The 18,287-nt window shown below is 39.8% G+C and overlaps 1 protein-coding gene across 1 annotated transcript; it reads right to left on the bottom strand.

The window, feature by feature from the left end:
• Positions 1-11,805: 11,805 nt before the first annotated feature.
• LOC311281606 (uncharacterized protein) lies at positions 11,806-17,967 on the bottom strand. The gene is made up of 13 exons (XM_084394655.1): positions 17,862-17,967; positions 17,555-17,628; positions 16,464-16,589; positions 16,027-16,326; positions 15,888-15,941; positions 15,768-15,806; positions 15,606-15,662; positions 14,085-14,138; positions 13,918-14,001; positions 12,586-12,607; positions 12,465-12,505; positions 12,271-12,317; positions 11,806-12,178 (listed from the first exon to the last, which is right to left on the bottom strand). The coding sequence occupies exons 2-13, from the start codon at positions 17,607-17,609 to the stop codon at positions 12,077-12,079; spliced, it is 981 nt and encodes a 326-aa protein (XP_084250781.1). The 5' UTR covers positions 17,610-17,628; positions 17,862-17,967; the 3' UTR covers positions 11,806-12,076.
• Between the last annotated feature and the right edge of the window lie 320 nt (positions 17,968-18,287).

Raw genomic sequence — 18,287 nt, 5'->3', positions numbered from 1 at the left:
CACGTAGAAAGAGTAACAATACTCAAAGCTCAGTCCTTTAATCCCCGGTAGCGCAGGGAGCAGATGGGCAACCCGAATCCCGCGATGTGGTGACGAGAAGAGACGAATCCTCCGACGACGTGGGCTGACAGGAACACAACACGAACCCGTGAAGTGAAGAGACGAGACAGGATCCTTGAACGAGGACAGGCAGGCAGAACTCAGCGTGAACATCAAACGGGGACCGGGAACACCAACGAAGACCAACAGGACAAGGGAAAAATCCCACAACGATCTGACAAACACAAGACGAAAACCATGAGCTTAAATAGAGATCGCTGATCAGAATCAGCTGGCGCTGATGACAATCAGCAACTGATCAGTGACCACGCCCACACACACACACACACACAATACAACACAGCGCGAGAAAGAGTCAGTGAATTCATGAACCGTGACATTACCCCTCCCCCTAGGAGCGCCTCCTGGCACTCCCAGGAGGACCTACCTGTTGATTGTAATCATCAATAAGGGAGTGATCCAGAATGTCCCTGGCAGGAACCCAACTTCTCTCCTCCGGACCATAACCTTCCCAGTCCACCAGATACTGAAATCCGCGTCCCCTCCGCCTAGAGTCCAGAATACGATTTACCGAATACGTAGGTTCCCCATCTACGAGTCGCGGCGGTGGGGGAACCGGGGCTGGCGGATTAAGCTGAGAACGAAACACGGGCTTTAATTTGGAGACATGAAAGGCGGGATGAATTCTCCTGTACGCTGGAGGAAGTTTGAGGCGGACTGTCACCGGACTAATGATCTTGGTGACAGTGAACGGGCCAATGAATTTAGGAGCTAGTTTGTTAGACACGGGGCGGAGCGGAATGTTTCTAGTAGAAAGCCACACTTTTTGACCCACGACGTATACGGGAGGCCTTGACCGGTGGCGATCGGCCTTAGCCTTGGTGCGTGCCCTCACTTGGAGCAGAGTCTCACGGGCTCTGGTCCACGTGCGACAACACCTCTGGACGAAGGCGTGAGCGGAGGGGACCGCGACTTCGGATTCCAGGCTAGAAAAAACTGGTGGCTGGTACCCTAAGCTACACTGAAACGGAGATAGGCCCGTGGATGACACTGGTAACGAGTTATGGGCGTACTCCGCTAATGAAAGTTGCTGACTCCAGGAGGAAGGATTCTTGGACACCAAACATCGCAACATTCTCTCAAGATCTTGGTTGGCCCTCTCCGTTTGTCCATTGCTTTGGGGATGGTAACCCGAAGACAGACTGACAGTCGCGCCCAGTAATTTACAAAACTCCTGCCAAAATTTGGACACAAATTGGGACCCTCTGTCAGAAACCACGTCCGTCGGGAGGCCATGTAACCGAAAGACGTGATCTATGACAGCCACCGCTGTCTCCTTGGCTGAAGGTAATTTGGGCAAGGGAATAAAATGAGCCGCCTTCGAGAACCGGTCCACTACGGTCAAAACGACCGTCTTACCCTGGGAGGGTGGGAGGGCGGTTATAAAATCTAGCGCTATATGGGACCAGGGTCTCGAAGGGACAGACAGCGGTTGGAGTAACCCATCTGGAGGTCGATTGGAAGTCTTACCAGTGGCACAAACCGAGCAAGCCAAAACAAAACTCCGAATGTCGCGAGCCATTAACGGCCACCAGAATCGTTGCTTGACCAAAAAACTGGTGCGATTTACACCTGGATGACATGCTACGCTGGAACAGTGACCCCATCGAATAACGTCGGACCGAACCCCCTCTGGCACAAACAAACGACTCGGTGGGCAACCGGGCGGAGGCATTACCCCTTCTAAGGCCGTCTTGACCTTCGATTCGACCTCCCATGTGAGTGTGGAGATAACTACTTTCTCAGGTAAAATGCACTCGGGAGTAACCGGGCGTTCGGATGGATCAAAAATACGAGATAAAGAGTCGGGCTTGATGTTCTTGGAACCCGGGCGGTACGAGAGAACAAAGTCAAAATGTCCGAAAAAAAAGCGCCCATCGAGCCTGCCTGGAGTTGAGTCTTTTGGCAGATCTAATATATTCCAAGTTCTTATGATCGGTCCAAACGATAAAAGGTACCCCCGACCCTTCTAACCAATGACGCCACTCCTCCAGCGCTAACTTGACTGCCAACAACTCTCTGTTACCAATGTCATAGTTACGTTCGGCAGGGGATAAACGATGGGACAAAAACGCGCAAGGGTGCATCTTGTCATCTGAGGAAGAACGCTGGGATAGAACTGCACCTACCCCCACCTCTGACGCGTCGACCTCCACCACGAACTGACGGGAGGAATCAGGGGCAATCAGAATGGGAGCTGAACTGAAGCGGCTCTTGAGGTTAGCGAACACAGCTTCGGCTGTATCGGACCACCTGAACGTCGTTCTGGGGGAGGTCAAGGCAGTCAGAGGTGCGGCTAGTTGGCTGAAGTTGCGAATAAAACGCCGATAGAAATTGGCAAACCCCAGAAACCTCTGTAGGGCCTTACGGGAATCTGGACTTGGCCAATCCATTACAGCCTTAACCTTGTCAGGATCCATGCGTATTCCCTCAGATGAGATGATGTAGCCCAAGAAAGGAACAGACTGTGCATGAAAAGCGCATTTCTCCGCCTTGACAAAAAGCCCATTCTCTAGCAACCTCTGAAGCACTCGTCTGACGTGCTGAACGTGTTCCTGGAGAGAAGATGAAAAAATCAATATGTCATCCAGGTAAACATATATGAACTGGTCTACCATATCTCTCAGCACGTCATTGACGAGTGCCTGGAAAACCGCTGGGGAGTTGGACAGCCCGAAGGGCATGACCAGATATTCAAAATGACCCCTGGGGGTATTGAAAGCGGTTTTCCATTCATCCCCCTTCCTGATGCGAACCAAATGATATGCATTGCGCAAGTCCAATTTCGTGAATATGGAGGCTCCCTGCAACCGCTCGAAGGCTGAAGACATCAACGGCAAAGGATAGGTATTCTTTACCGTGATGTTGTTCAGCCCTCGGTAATCAATACACGGTCGCAGAGATCCATCCTTCTTACCCACAAAAAAGAACCCCGCCCCCGCTGGAGAAGAGGAAGGACGAATGAATTCGGAAGCTAGAGAATCAGAAATGTATTTCTCCATGGCCTCCCTCTCAGGAACAGAAAGAGAGTATAACTTGCCCTTAGGCGGAGACGTACCTGGCATAAGATCTATTGCACAGTCATAGGGACGATGCGGAGGAAGAGAAGCAGCCCGAGACTTACTGAACACTTCCTTCAGGTCGAGGTACTCCGCGGGCACGTTAGACAAATTCACCGACTCCTCCTGCAAGACAGAACTGGACAACGAAGGACAGGCAGACATTAAACAAGACGCATAACAATTAGTGCTCCAAGCAGACACAGAATTGTGGCCCCAGTCAACCCTGGGATTATGCTGTATGAGCCAGGGATGACCGAGGACCACCGGGGTATGGGGGGAGTCCAGGAGTAAGAAAGATAGTTCCTCTGTATGGTTGCCTGAGGTTATGAGTGTCAGATTGTCAGTAGTGAGTGTAATGACCGGTAGTTCTTGTCCGTTAAGTGCATTGACAGAGATCGGGCTGGTGAGTGGTCTGATGGGAATTTGTAGCTTACGTGCCATGGCCAAATCCATAAAATTCCCCTCGGCCCCAGAATCCAGGAGTGCGTGGCAGTTGAAAAATCGGGTTGCCCATTGCAGTCTCACCGGGAGGAGAGTGGAGGAGGTCTTGGTGGTGGAGATCCCGCCCGACAGTAGCCTCCTGCTTACTGTCGAGCTCGATCTTTTACGGGGCAGGTATTGATGAAATGACCAGCCCCACCGCAGTATAGGCACAGGCCCCGGGATCTCCGTCGTTCTCTCTCCTCCCGGGAGAGCCGAGCTCTACCCACCTGCATGGGCTCGTGATCGAAGGTATGGCTGACCGTATCACCACCACTGGCTCGAGGGGCAGCGAAGGTCTCCGGAACCAGAGTCCTGCGGGAGTGTTGTTCCACCCGTTGCAGTCGGGCATCCACCCGCAGGGCCAACTCGATGAGTCCATTAAGATCCTTTGGAAGATCCAAAGCATATATTTCCCGTTGGATACGGTCAGCCAGCCCATGCAGGAAGCGATCCCACTGCGCCTCCTCGTTCCAGTGGCACTCCGCGGCAAGAGTGCGAAACTCAATTGAGTAATCGGTGACTGATTGACTTCCTTGGCGAAGATCAGCTAGTTGACGTGCAGCTTCTCTTCCAACCGCCGCTCGGTCGAACACTCTCCTTAGCTCCGCTGCGAGTGACTGGAACGAGGAACAGCATAGATGTTGTTGCTCCCACACCGCCGTTCCCCACTGGGCCGCACGTCCAGATAGTAGCGTGAGAACCAGAGCTACCTTTGCGTCTTCAGAAGCAAAAGTCTGGGGTTGCAGAGCAAAAAACATGGAACACTTGTTTAGAAATGCTCTACATAGATGTGGCTCACCGCTGTATCTCTCAGGAGCTGGTACTCTGGGCTCGTGTGGCTGGTTCGTCGACGGGGTAGTAGGTGGGGTTGGCGGTGTGGGTGGCGCAGTGGGAGGAGCTAGATCTTGAATTCGCTGGGTGAGCTCGGTCACCTGCGCTACCAGGGCTTGCACCGCGCGTCCAGTAAGGGCTAAATTCTCCTCCTGCTGATCCATTCTCGTAGTGCTTCTGGACAGAAATTCGGCCAGGTCTGGGGTTCTCGCTGCATCCATGTGAAGGTCAGATCGTTCTGTTACGTGTAATGAAGACAGAAGATGCAGATGCAAGAACTCAGTTTTATTGAATGAACACGTAGAAAGAGTAACAATACTCAAAGCTCAGTCCTTTAATCCCCGGTAGCGCAGGGAGCAGATGGGCAACCCGAATCCCGCGATGTGGTGACGAGAAGAGACGAATCCTCCGACGACGTGGGCTGACAGGAACACAACACGAACCCGTGAAGTGAAGAGACGAGACAGGATCCTTGAACGAGGACAGGCAGGCAGAACTCAGCGTGAACATCAAACGGGGACCGGGAACACCAACGAAGACCAACAGGACAAGGGAAAAATCCCACAACGATCTGACAAACACAAGACGAAAACCATGAGCTTAAATAGAGATCGCTGATCAGAATCAGCTGGCGCTGATGACAATCAGCAACTGATCAGTGACCACGCCCACACACACACACACACACAATACAACACAGCGCGAGAAAGAGTCAGTGAATTCATGAACCGTGACAATCAGTTAGAGACATGGTCTATTATACAGTTTAGCTGTAATTTTACTGTATAACAATATTTGGCTGCTAAATCCTGCGACTGACTGATTATAGTCACATAGGAAAGCTGTGCAATAAACTAAGAGAAAATAATTGTCACATTTAAAGTGATATAAAGTGAAATAAGCAAAATGCCTCAGTGTGCTTGTCAGGTAGCCTATGTTTTATTTTCAAAATAAACTTCACTCACACTCACTTTTGGCTGTCAATTTTTCAACCTAAAAATGGAGAAAAACCTATTCACGCCCCTAACCCCCAGCAATTATTATCATTTAAAAATATATATATTTTATCCAATTTTATCAAAAGATTGGTGGGTGTGTCAAAAATGTCAGCCCAATCAGCAGGAACATGTATATAAACCACGTGGTATTAAAGAGACAGCTCGCACAATGGGTCAAAGTAAAGTCGTTTATAAATGTGTCCGCTGCAGCTCGGTATACGCAACAATTGAAGATATTAGAAGACATGTTTGTCGTAATAGTTTTTTAGTAAAAATATAGCATATCAACAATAATGATAAGCCTAATAGGCTACTCACAATAAAAATAATACGATCATATAGATCATAACACAGTCTCGGAGGTTAGAAGTGGATTATCCTTCACCTGAAATGTTTGTCTTTTCATCCTGAAATGTGAGGCAAATGTTGGATCACAATAATTAGGAACCACAGTTTCCACAAATCCCTTCGCTCGATTGGGATGTTCTCTTTATTCTGGACGGCAAGGGCAGTGACATTTTTCAGTATTAAACACGGATTTATACCGACTTTTTGTCGGGGCTGAACGAGTGAGTGGAGGTGGGGTTAATTTGCATATTCATAGAACCGTGAATACTACATTTCTAAATACTAAATTTAGATACTGAAACGTTTAAAAATGTCATTTTGGTGGTCAAAGGTGAGATTTTAGGGATAAATTAGTGACTACAGGGGGACTTTAAGAACTACCTTTCTCATTTGTACTGCATCGGTACTACAGGTGAACTTATAAGTAGTAGTTTACTATTTTAATACAACTATCTGTGACATCAGGTATTAAAAATCCAAGTATTTATTTATCCACCACCGCATTGTGTGTTCATATTATAATAGTTTCAAATATTAACACTCACATTTAGCTGCATAACTATAAAAAAAATCTCTGCTGTAAATCTGTGCAATATAACATGCAGTACTTCAAAAATGTATAAAAAATACCTAGCAGAGAAGCTATATGAACATTTATTGCTTAAATATGCTCTTGAGCACATGAATAATAATATTTGCTATAGATCGACATCTAAGTAAATAATTTTTTTATTTATTGTACACAGGTTTTTAAGGTTTTTATTCCTATTGTACACACAAAACCTGATGGCCAGGGCTTGTAGGCTATTTGGTAGCCTATTAGTGACTTATTTGTCACCGTGGTTTTGCTTTAAAATGTAAAATAAAACACACTTGTGACTTTCGGATTTATCCGATGTCTTACTGAAATACAGTGAATTATCATAATTTGTGTAAAATCCCGAATTTGTGTTTATCCGCCGATCCTAATGGGAAAATTAAGAAGCCTAAATTAATTATGTAAAATTAGGAGCCCTGCTTGACATGCAGACAATGTTTTTCTACTATCAGTCTATAGAAAACGCATTTCCTTTGCAATGCCAGTAATTTCATGCAGTCATGCTCATTGTTCACTAAAAGTGGCACTGACTTATCTGCTGGGTAAATTAATACAATATAGCTAAATCTCGAACAGTGTATCATTTATATCAGCAACATATTTTGTGATATCGCCCAGCCCTAAAACTGCTCAATATGAAAGCTCATACAATACGACTTTTTGTAAAGCTGCTTTGAAACGATTTGAATTGAGCGCTATACAAATAAATTTGACTTCACTTCACTTGATATAGTCCTAGGTCTATAGGCTAGCCTATATTAAGAATTTGTTCCCCAGATTTAGCAGCATGTAGACTATCACCTACACGCCGTTCTGCCTGAATCAATTGTTTGTACAGTAACTTCATCTAACTTGATTCGTATTGATCGTTACTGAAATCGGCATGTTTATCACTTAATGTTTCTGTAGCCTACGGCCAAACAGCGTATAGATCATTCATTAAATCAACATTTAGTCTTTAAAACCTATCTATTTTCATGCTACTAGTAGGCCTACTTATTTTTTTAGACACTAATATCTATTTCATTAAGTACTAGTACTTATTCATTAGATACTAGTGCTTACTTTAGTCACTAGTAACTTTTTAAAGATACTAGTACTTATTCATTAGATACTAGTTCTTATTTATTAGATACTAGTACTTATTCCAATAGTGTCTAGTATTTAATTATGCCTAACTAAAATAGAAAAAATAGAACTAGTGCTTATTTTTTAGTTACTAGTAACATTTTAGATCAAAGATATCCTTACCTTAATAGATACTTGTACTATTTAAATAATCAGTATGCAAATAATATGTTGAATATTAATAAACCAACAACATATCAAAGAGAGATGACACAGGAAACAGACTGAATTGCATAATAACGATATAATAATAGCCTACCTTTTTAATAATATTAGAGTAAAAAATATATATATAATGAATAGGCATATGTAAGATTTATTTTGACATGACTCGCATTCTTAGACACAGATTAATATTCTGAATTATGAATGCTCTCCAAAAATCCCAATCTCGGGGTATTGTGATTGTTTGGCTGGTGGGTCTGAACTGGTTTTTGGATCTACTTAACTGTTGTTTGGATTTTATTAATGGCAGTTAAGTCTTTATTATAGCCTACTCTACATTCAAAACAATAAATGTCATATTAAACATATATCTTTCCTTGCGTTCATGCTAACCACTTAGCTAGATAAACCAACAAAGCCAGTAACTTACGAAAAAACAATCTTCTATAGCCTTAGTTTAGCCTGCATTACCATATGAACTCTGATTGGATGGTTGAGAGTATACTCATGTTTATGTGATGATCTGTTAAAAGAATAAAGGAATGTGCATGCTCATGACTCAAACGTCTACTAGGCCAATAAGATTTCTGTATTATAAACCAATGAAATTGGGTGTGGGCGTCAGTCACTATTTTGATCTGGAGATTTTGATTCTGTTTTCTTTCAGAAGATGTGTAATAGCGCCCCCTAACGTATAACAGTGAAAACATGGATAGCTGGAAAATTCAAAAAGAGTAAAGATTTGAAGTACAGTGGACTAGCCAACACAAAAAAAAATCATATACTCCTAATTAGGATCATATCTGGTTTTTTTTATTAATCAATATTTTCAAACAATGTAGGCCTAAGTTTAAAAGACTGTATGTAAAACTATGTGAAAAAAAGTATTTAGGCTACTCAATCAAAAGATGATTAGATTTAGATTTCGAATACTTAATTATATTATTAAGTAGGCCTATATCTTGATCAAAAGATTGAGGACAAGTATATGCCAAATATACTTAGACCTTTCTGTCAGTCAAGTATACTTAAAGGGATAGTTCACTTTGAAATAAAATTTTGGTATGTTTTAGCTTACCTCAAGGGCATCCAAGATGTAGGTGTCTTTTTTTCCGCAGTAGTTTCAATTTTGATATTTTTAGGTCAAACCGTTCTTGTCTGTCAGTCATATAATGCAGGTCGATGGTCACTGGCTCAAAACACAAGCACAGAGTCCAAATTAAAACAATTCCCCACGTCCAAATGAAACAATTCCCCATCATAAGTACACATTGATGGCCTAAGACACGAAACGAGCGGTTTGTGTGGGAAAACGAACAGTATTTATATCGTTGTTATCTCTTGAACACAGCACACGTCCAAATGATCAGACGACGCGGGCGGGTATAGATGTATACACTAGATGTCGCCTTCGCTACTGCAGTTCATTGGAACGAAACCGTAGCCAAGGCGACATCTATGTATAGGCCTATATCTATACCCGCCCGCGCCGTCAGATCATTTGGACGTGTGCTGTTATTGAGTTGAGGGTTATGTATTAATACAAAATAAATACTTACCACACTTAAGTAATACTTAAGTAAACCACATAATTTTTCTTTGAATATATTAGCCTATGCTACACCATACAACTATAGCCTGGGTTTCCCAATGCTGCCTTGTGCGCAGCGCAATTTTATTCACGCTGCTAGGCAGCCTGGACACCATGGACCAGATTTTCGCCTCAGCGAGGGAACTGTCGGTAGACGACGTCTATGCGACACACCGAAGCAGTTTGTTTATATCTATGGATCCAACATGGCAGCAGACGTGAAGTTACCTTTCGATGCAGCTTTAGATAGTGTTCTAAGTAGTTTAGAACGCAAGTTTATTTTGTCTTCTTCCTCGTCGAATTTCTGTCGCTCTACATACGTCATCTGGTATAATTGAAACGATTGGCTATGAGCACAGTACAGTACAGGCGCATTTGATAGACATTCGTAGCGCCCAATAAATGGCTCTGGGCATTCGTAAACCACGCCTCAAATACGAGAAAATGAACATGTGGTTCCCAGACCACGTCTCAGTGAGAAGAGGTCTGACATTAGCCAGGCTAATACAACTATACAATTTGCAGAAAGAGAAAGCTGAAAACCATCAGAAGAGGAAAAATAATGATTAGATGGAGATGAATGACTATGCGATGCGGTAAGGAACATTATGATATTTCATACAACTAGACCTATAACGACAAGACATTTCCAAGCATATCCGGGAGACAAGTAAGTAAATTTGAATAAAATCACAGGCTTCGCTTATCCCGTGCGAATGCGCCACACGAAATTCAGATGTGGGGGGTAATTTCTAAATCACACGTGGTCCCAAGATAATACTAATCCAGTAGATATAACTAATAGGGCTTTAGTTAATGGGGGAAAAAATCTAGCGAAGCTGGCTAATTTATTCAAAGAAAAATGATGTGGTTTACTATTAAGTATTTTGTATTAATACATAGCCTAACCTCACTGTATTCATTTATAATGTAACATTATAGCATGACATTTGTGTCAATAATTGTCAAGCACAGGTGACTCCACGTGGTGGGAGCCCCAAAAGGCTTGGGCCGGCACTGGGTGTCTGCCAGTGCCATCATCAGCCATGTTTCTTTCTGTCACAAGAACTCAGATTGATCACCATTTGCTATGTGTTTAGTTAGTACTATTGACCAATTAATTTTAGATGATTGGTGATACTCGCTTGGTTTTGGTCTTCCAAAAACAGCAGTTTCACCAGGAGTTGAGACTTGACAAATAAAAGGTTGACATGGAAAACAGAAACTTCTAAAATTCACAGAACAAGAACCCTTTACTGAACCTGAATTGCTTCAGTGTAGCTCAAGTAAATGTTTTAGTCACTTACGGGTTTCTGTGGCAGTTGTCAGAGCTTCACCTGTAGAGATCGCTGTAGAAACTCCACAGAGATTTCAACAATATCACAAGATGTTGAAATCACATTATAAAAATACAAATACAAATTTAAATATAAATAAAACCATTAAACCGTTCAGCAAATTGACAAGTAACTTGACCTGGGCAGGATCATTTCACGTGGTGAAGATTAAAACATCATCTACCTTTGGTTTGCTAAATAAACAACAAACAGAGGGAAAATATAATATCCAAAGTTGTTTAAAATAAAATCTGTAACAGTGCACAGTATAACAAAATGAAGTTATAATTTACATTTTGATAATTAAAATACAATGAACTACTTTTTATCAACTTATGTAAATCCTGCATCAAACATATATATGAAGATCTAGTTGAGCTACAGGAACCAGTAGATGCAGACGTGGCCACAGGAATATTACACAAAAATATTACTTACAAGTTAGAGTAGAGCCTGGTATGAAAACTGCTGACAGAATTCAACATTAGGTCAGGGTGAGATTACAATATTGAAATAAAGTTTGAAAATATTGCATGTGACCTGATACCTGACAAATAAAACTGACCCTTGTTTAACCATTTTGTTTGTGTAAACCCTCATCATTTCCATCATGTCTATCTATACACTGGTCAAATATGAATATGAATATTTATTTTTATTTTCTTTACTCTGGGCTGTCACTGGATCAGAATGAGAAAATGGTTTTTGAACCTGTGACTTCTTCACAGTGTAGGACCTCACTGGTACGAATTTGTAAGATTTTTTGCTAAATCGTAAATATTTTACGAGTTGCCCAATTCGTATGAATTCGTACGAATGACCTACCCCTGACCCCGCCCCTAAACCTAACCGTCACTGGGTTTTAGATAAACCTTACGAATTCGTACGAGTGAGGTCGTATGAATTCATTTGAATCAGTCACATTTTACTCACTTGTACGAATTCGTACAAATTGGTCGTGAGATAGCGTTGGTTATTCTCACAGAAGTTTCTTTCTGAGTAACTTTCTCTTCCATTTATGTTAAAGAGACACATGTGTCTGTTTCCTTAATAACTGAAGCATATGCTGTCAATAAAAAAAGTAAACAAAATCAATTTTGCAACTCTTTATTTTAGAGGGCTAATTTTCTTATTTTACAGATATTGATGACTAGGCCTCATGGTCACTCTTAGAATTTTTTCATTGTTCCATTAAATGCAATTGTAATCATTTAAAAATAGAGAAACATATCTTGATGTTCAGAGGGGGTGTACTCATTTATTTATGTGTGTGTGTGTGTGTGTGTGTGTGTGTGTGTGTGTGTGTGTGTATATATATATATTTATTTATTTATATATATACAGTATACATATACACATTTACAATCTCTTTAAATGACAGTTTATTTAATTATAACTATATAATAAAAGAAAAATTAAATTAGCAGAGAACGATTTGGCATCTGTGCCAGACTGTATAACACATGAGTGTTTACAGAATCATCAGGGATGGTGCAGTACACGTGGTCCAATTTTTCCTATAGAGAACAAAGAAAATAAATATATGAAAATGAAGTGAAAAAGAAGTATATATGGTAAAAGTTAGAAGAAACAGGTCTCTAGTACTCACCTCATGTTCTTCAGAATGTTTCTCATTGTCTTCAGTATCATCTTCATCTGCCACATTAGAAATACAATATCTTCATTTCAACCATTTGTTATTTTTAACTTCTGTACTGTATGAAAATTATAAAACATACTTTGCACAAAAAATACTCATTAAATGCAGCACATTATCATTTGTATAGAATCATTTGTTTTTACCTGGGCTCTGGGAAACAGCTGCTACAGATGTTTTCATAGGACTAAACATAATAAAAGTACACATTTATTTTAATGTTCTAACAAATAAGCACCTATATAAAGTACACTAGAAAATTCTTACCTCTTCTTTCTTGGTTTCTGTCCTAGTAAAATATACCATACCAGTGCATTAATGTGTTGTTATGCAAATTCAGTATTAAAACCTGTTAATTTCACTTGGTGTACTTATTTTTCCTATTACATATTTTAGTAATCATTATAAATTAGGTACATTCAAAAGAAAAAACAGTCAAAATTCAGTTTTTATTTTGGACATTGTGTTACCATGAAAACGATCAATTAAATCAAAATTAAAGGGTTGTGACAGCTGGCTTCTCTCCCTAGTGGGCTATTTTATAATCAAATCCTTTTCTAATTTCTAACAAAACACATTGTTGGAAAGGTCTCAATGATTTTTCTATTTTGTGAGAGGAGTGATTTTGTGATAGTGTATTCATGAAAATGTATTCATGATTTGTGACAGGAGAACATATATATAAAAAAAGTGGCATTCTGTGGCTATTTTTGGTATAGCGCCTAAACAACATCCCACAGGAACCTCCATTTTTGAGATATCTACTTCAAATTTGGAGCACAACTCCAAATTAGACATATGGCTTTGATTTTAGCCATAAAAGCCATCATGTGTACAATAAAACTGATTAGTACAGTACATCTGCTTTACAGTAAATCTACATTTCTATAACTTTTATACACTTTCATTTTTTGGAGTCCACTTTTGCAATAATCTGCAAAAGTGTTTTCTTTAAAAAGAAGTTCAGATTTAAGTTTAGTTCTGTCAGGTCCATTAAGTCAAGAACACACAGACAATAAAAATAAAGAATTTTCATTGAATAGATTGCAAACAAGTTGATGTTCCGGAATTGAAATTTGGCGGTATGGCTCTGTTCAGGGAGTCCTCTGACCTTTCATGAGCACCATGAAATAGCAGAGAGTCAGAGGACAGCAGCAGCAGCATTAGGGAACGCTCACACAGTTTAGGACTGTGAGAGCTAAAATATCCCCCCTGTGAACAGAGCAGGCAACATGACATAAGCAATGCCACGTTATGCATAAGGAGGAGCTGGGGAGGTGGCGGGCAGCAGAAGCGAGCAGCAAGCATGTATGAGCAAACTGAATGTGCTTTAAATAGGGCGCCTTGTTTGAGCTTTGGCCATTGAGCAGCGAGGGGAGTTAACGAGCTAATGCAGCTCAGCTGGAGCAGATCAGCTGACGAGACAGTGTTGTTAGCAAACAGCATTAGCAGCGTCTTGACTACCTGGCCTGCCAGAACTGATGCTGACGCTCAATTGCATTTTCACATCTATACTCAAAACGGGGTGACAGTTAACAGGTTTTGAAACTGTTACAAATAAATGTCAGTTTACTGTACATCCACATATAGGTAACTTACTGATGCAGAACAGACAGAAGCCCATGAGTCCGGTCAGGAAAATCCCCCCACTGGTGGCCGCCAGTGCCATGATCAGCCATGTTTCTTTGTGTCACCAAGAAATCAGATCCATGATCACCATGTGCAAAGTTTTAAGTTGCAGCGATTAATCGATTGTTAATACGTACTTGTTTTTGGTGTCCTGTGGCCATCAGTTTCACCAGGATTTGAAGCTTTGACAGCTAAATGGTTGAAAAGAAGGAACAGACATTCTTAAACACTCTGGCGTCTCTTAAAAACAGCATCGGTCACCGTGATTTTGCCAAGTAAGATATGTTCCTGGATCAACATTTGAAAATTTGTCTGAAAATGTAATCCTTACCCTAACCCTATCTCTAAACCTAACCCTACCCATAACTTATCCCTTAAATCAGAGGGAAATGATGGTGATGAATACTGTTGTAGAAGCATTGAACTTTACATAAACTGTAAATCTGATTGGCTGATTGGAATATTGTTTCAAGGTCTACAAATGTTGATGCAGAAACATGTTATACTTGAATATAGAAGCATGTATTAATTTTGCCTTGTTATTTTGTGTATAGCCTAATCTTGGAAAAAGGGTTCAATGGGGTTCCATGGTTCTTGAACCTTGCACTCTTTAAAATAAAAGCCCCAAAAGGGTTTTTTTGCAGCGATGCCAGAAGAACCATTTTGGATTCCCCAAAACAAAACATTTTAAGAACGTTCTTCCACTATAAAGAACCTTTTGTGCAAAGGAAAGTTATGGGTGCCAATAAAGAACCTTTAATTTTAAGAGAGTATGGCAAAGAGGTTCTATATAAGGAAAAATGTCATAAATGATTGCATAATACTTTTATGTTTAATGGGCAGTTTACAAGCTGCTTAATTTATAAATTTAATTAAAATAAAAAGTCACACTTTATGTTCGGTATCTTTAAATACTATACTAACATTTTAATTAATCATTTGGTATGATGCAGTTTTTGTGTATATAGCATACATGTTTTATAACATACTTATATATTTTTTAAATACCTGCATGTAATTACAGCTGTAATTAATGTCTGTAATTACATATATAACGCTATTGAGCCTTACCTCTTAGACCTTAACCCACCCTTCAACCCATACCACAATCCTGTACCTGTATCCCACCTCAATAACAGCAAAAGTGTTTTGCAATTCAATTTGAACACAAAAGTAAATTGTACTTATTGTTTGATGTATAAGTACATTAAGGACACCTAATATAAAGTGTGACCAAAGTTCCTATAAAGCGCCTGACAGAACACTTTAAGTTTCTATAGAACCGAATAGTATACATACATATTCTGAAGAAAATATTATAATTCAATGATTTTTATTTATTTTTTTTAAATGCCATAATGGTGTCTTTATAATCAGGCCTGTGGTTGAATCTAGTAGATTCTACACACTGTTCCTCAAATTTTAGGGCAATACAGAAAGAAACTTAGTGTTTCAGATCCTCATGAACACAGAGGTGGTGCAGAGAAAACCATCTCATCAGATCAGATCAGAACTCCACGTGTGTCCTGAAAGCTAGATTTTACCTTGAGAACGGTTTTATCATAATCCGTTTAAATAATATCACTGTTTTTGCAAAACTTAGATATTCTGCGTACATTTTTATAAAATGATATTTTAATAACGATAATGGAGCTCACCAGCAGTAGGGTTTATTGTGGTCTCATACCAAGTTGTGTATTCTGTAGCCAGGGTTTCTGAAATATTAAGAACTTACTATTCAAAGTTGTTGGTTAAAACAAAACAAGAAAATACAATTTATATGGATTTATAGACTCAATAGAGTCACATTTAGTCTATACTTGTTGTTGTTTCACTTGTAGAGAATGTTGGTGTTGAATCTGCAGAAAACAATTTGCAAGGTTAATCATCAAAATAATCACCACAAAAATAAAAAATGTATTGATTTCGGATGAACTTACATATTGTTGATGCTTTTGTTGTGCTTGGTGACTGAATTTGCACAGGAAGAAAAACTAGAGACAAAAACATACATTAAGAAAAATTAAGAAAAATGTAAAATGGTTGAATTATTGTTGATATCACATTAAAATGACATACCTGTCAAGTTGAATGTGTCACTATATGGTGAATGTTTGGATGATGCAGGTTCTGGAGAATAACTGCAGCTCATCACTTTACTCTTAACTGACTTAAGATGATTAAATAAAAAATGTTCGCGGAGAGTAGAAATACACTGTGTTCCTCTAGATGGTTTTTGAGATTTTAGAATTTGCCGATTTTCATCTCCAATGTAAATAAAACAAGCATAACCAGCATTATCTGATCCTGGTATATGACAGTTAATTCTAAATGCACCATTTTCATAGTCATGGATTACTGTAATGACGGGCTTCTCTTCTGAAAAACAACATATAGCAGAGAACATTAGTGTGGAAGAAACAAAGGATTATGAGAATGCTTAGAAGATAGCAACACCGTTCATAGAGGATGCTAAACAGTTGTGACACATTACTGTACCAAATTAAACATCTTACTCTGATTTAAAACTGTATTATAGTGAGAATGATCAGCATCTGTCGGTCTGTCATATCTCAGTGTTGTGTTTGAGTCTTTCTGCACTGACGCTGGAGACGCTGTCAGCCAAACCTGATCAGAGAGTCCTGTAGGAGAAACACAGAAAACCTTTAGATAACAATACATCAAATATAAGTTACAGTTGCTGAACACAAGGGTCCCATCACCTCAGCAAGCTATTTACTGGTCGAAATCAAATAGTAAAATATGTAACAAGATGCCCATTGACAGCACTGAACTAAAGTGTGCTCTAACCATAATAGAGAAGTGATTCTCAACCAGGGGCCCACTGGGGGCCTCAGCAAACTTTACACGAGATGACGAGATGAAATTATTTAATTATATGAAAAAATAAATCTAACTTAATTCAAATACTAAAAATACAAATAAATCAAGATGTATTTATTGAACCACACACCAAGTCAGAATTTTGAATCTTATGGAATCACAAAATTATAGTTAATTATTTTTAATATATCAACACACCCAGTTTCTGTTAATAAAAAGTATGAAAACATTTTGCTAGGTATTTCTGACAACATGCACCTAATTCATGCATGAAACTAAGAAAACTAATTCTTCAACTTGCAAAGTGAATCATCCACCTAAAAATAAACCTGCGAGTGACTGTGAAGTGTTTTATAGCATAGGCCTAGCTCTGTGTGATGATGATGATGATGATGATGATGATAAAAGCAATAATTTATATCGGTACTTTTTGCTTTTGCTCACAACATAAACACAAAACAAAGAGCTAAAAACAACTGAGGAACATGCAGCACACGGTACTTAATATGCACACGGCATTTTAAAATAAAATATACTGAAATATAATTGGTTTCCTCCTATCTCATTGTATTCCATCATCAGTACAGCTCTACATATTTTGTCAGTAATTGTCGCATTTCTTGCAGTTGTTATTTTAGCTTACAATGTTTATTGTAAATGTTGGTTATACCTAAAATAAAAAAAATATGCATAGTATACTAAAACAAAAGACAGCAGAAAAATAATATGAGATAAAACTTTATCTTTTTTTATGATCACTTACTTTGCGGTTGAACCTTCAGCAAGAGTGTAAAGATGAGGAGGATGAGCAGAACCATGTCAGCGTCAAATGATAAACTGACACAAAGATGTCCAATGCACATGGGGAAGTAGGAAGTAAGAAAAACGATATAAACCAAATGACACGATACGTCTCTATGACATATGACACAGGCAGTATAATGATCGTACTTCAATCAAACCAAATAAATGAGAACACAAACAAACAAAAATTCTGATGCTAAAGGAAAAGTCAGAATGTGATGCATCTTAAAGTCTCAATGTATTTTCTCACACTAGTTTGTGTTTACCTGAAGTGTTGAGATCTTTCAAGCCACAGAACAGCAGTGTGGTTGAAGAAAAGCGTAGAGGGTTGAGCAGAGATGGCACTACAAATAGCAGATATCTGCTGCTTAAAGTCCCTATAAAGTCAAAATTAAGTATGTGTTCTGAGTTTGTCACACCACAGAAAAATGTGTTATTATCCACCCAGACAAATTTGAATGATAAAAAAAGCCAGCAAGTACATAAAATAAGCTATCAAAATCTTGAAAAAATGAACAGATAATAATTTAAATTACTTGTCTAAGGAATCACACTGCACACTGAGTGAGCACAGCGCTGGCCACTCCCCCTCTCACACTGACACTGAGTGAGCACAGCGCTGGCCACTCCCCCTCTCACACTGCACACTGAGTGAGCACAGCGCTGGCCACTCCCCCTCTCACACTGCACAC

Source organism: Rutilus rutilus, assembly GCF_951802725.1.
Source record: "Rutilus rutilus genome assembly, chromosome: 22".
In the NCBI taxonomy this organism is placed as follows: Eukaryota; Metazoa; Chordata; class Actinopteri; order Cypriniformes; family Leuciscidae; genus Rutilus; species Rutilus rutilus.
The sequence above is the reverse complement of the archived record's forward strand: the minus strand, read 5'-3'. Positions and strand labels throughout refer to the sequence as shown.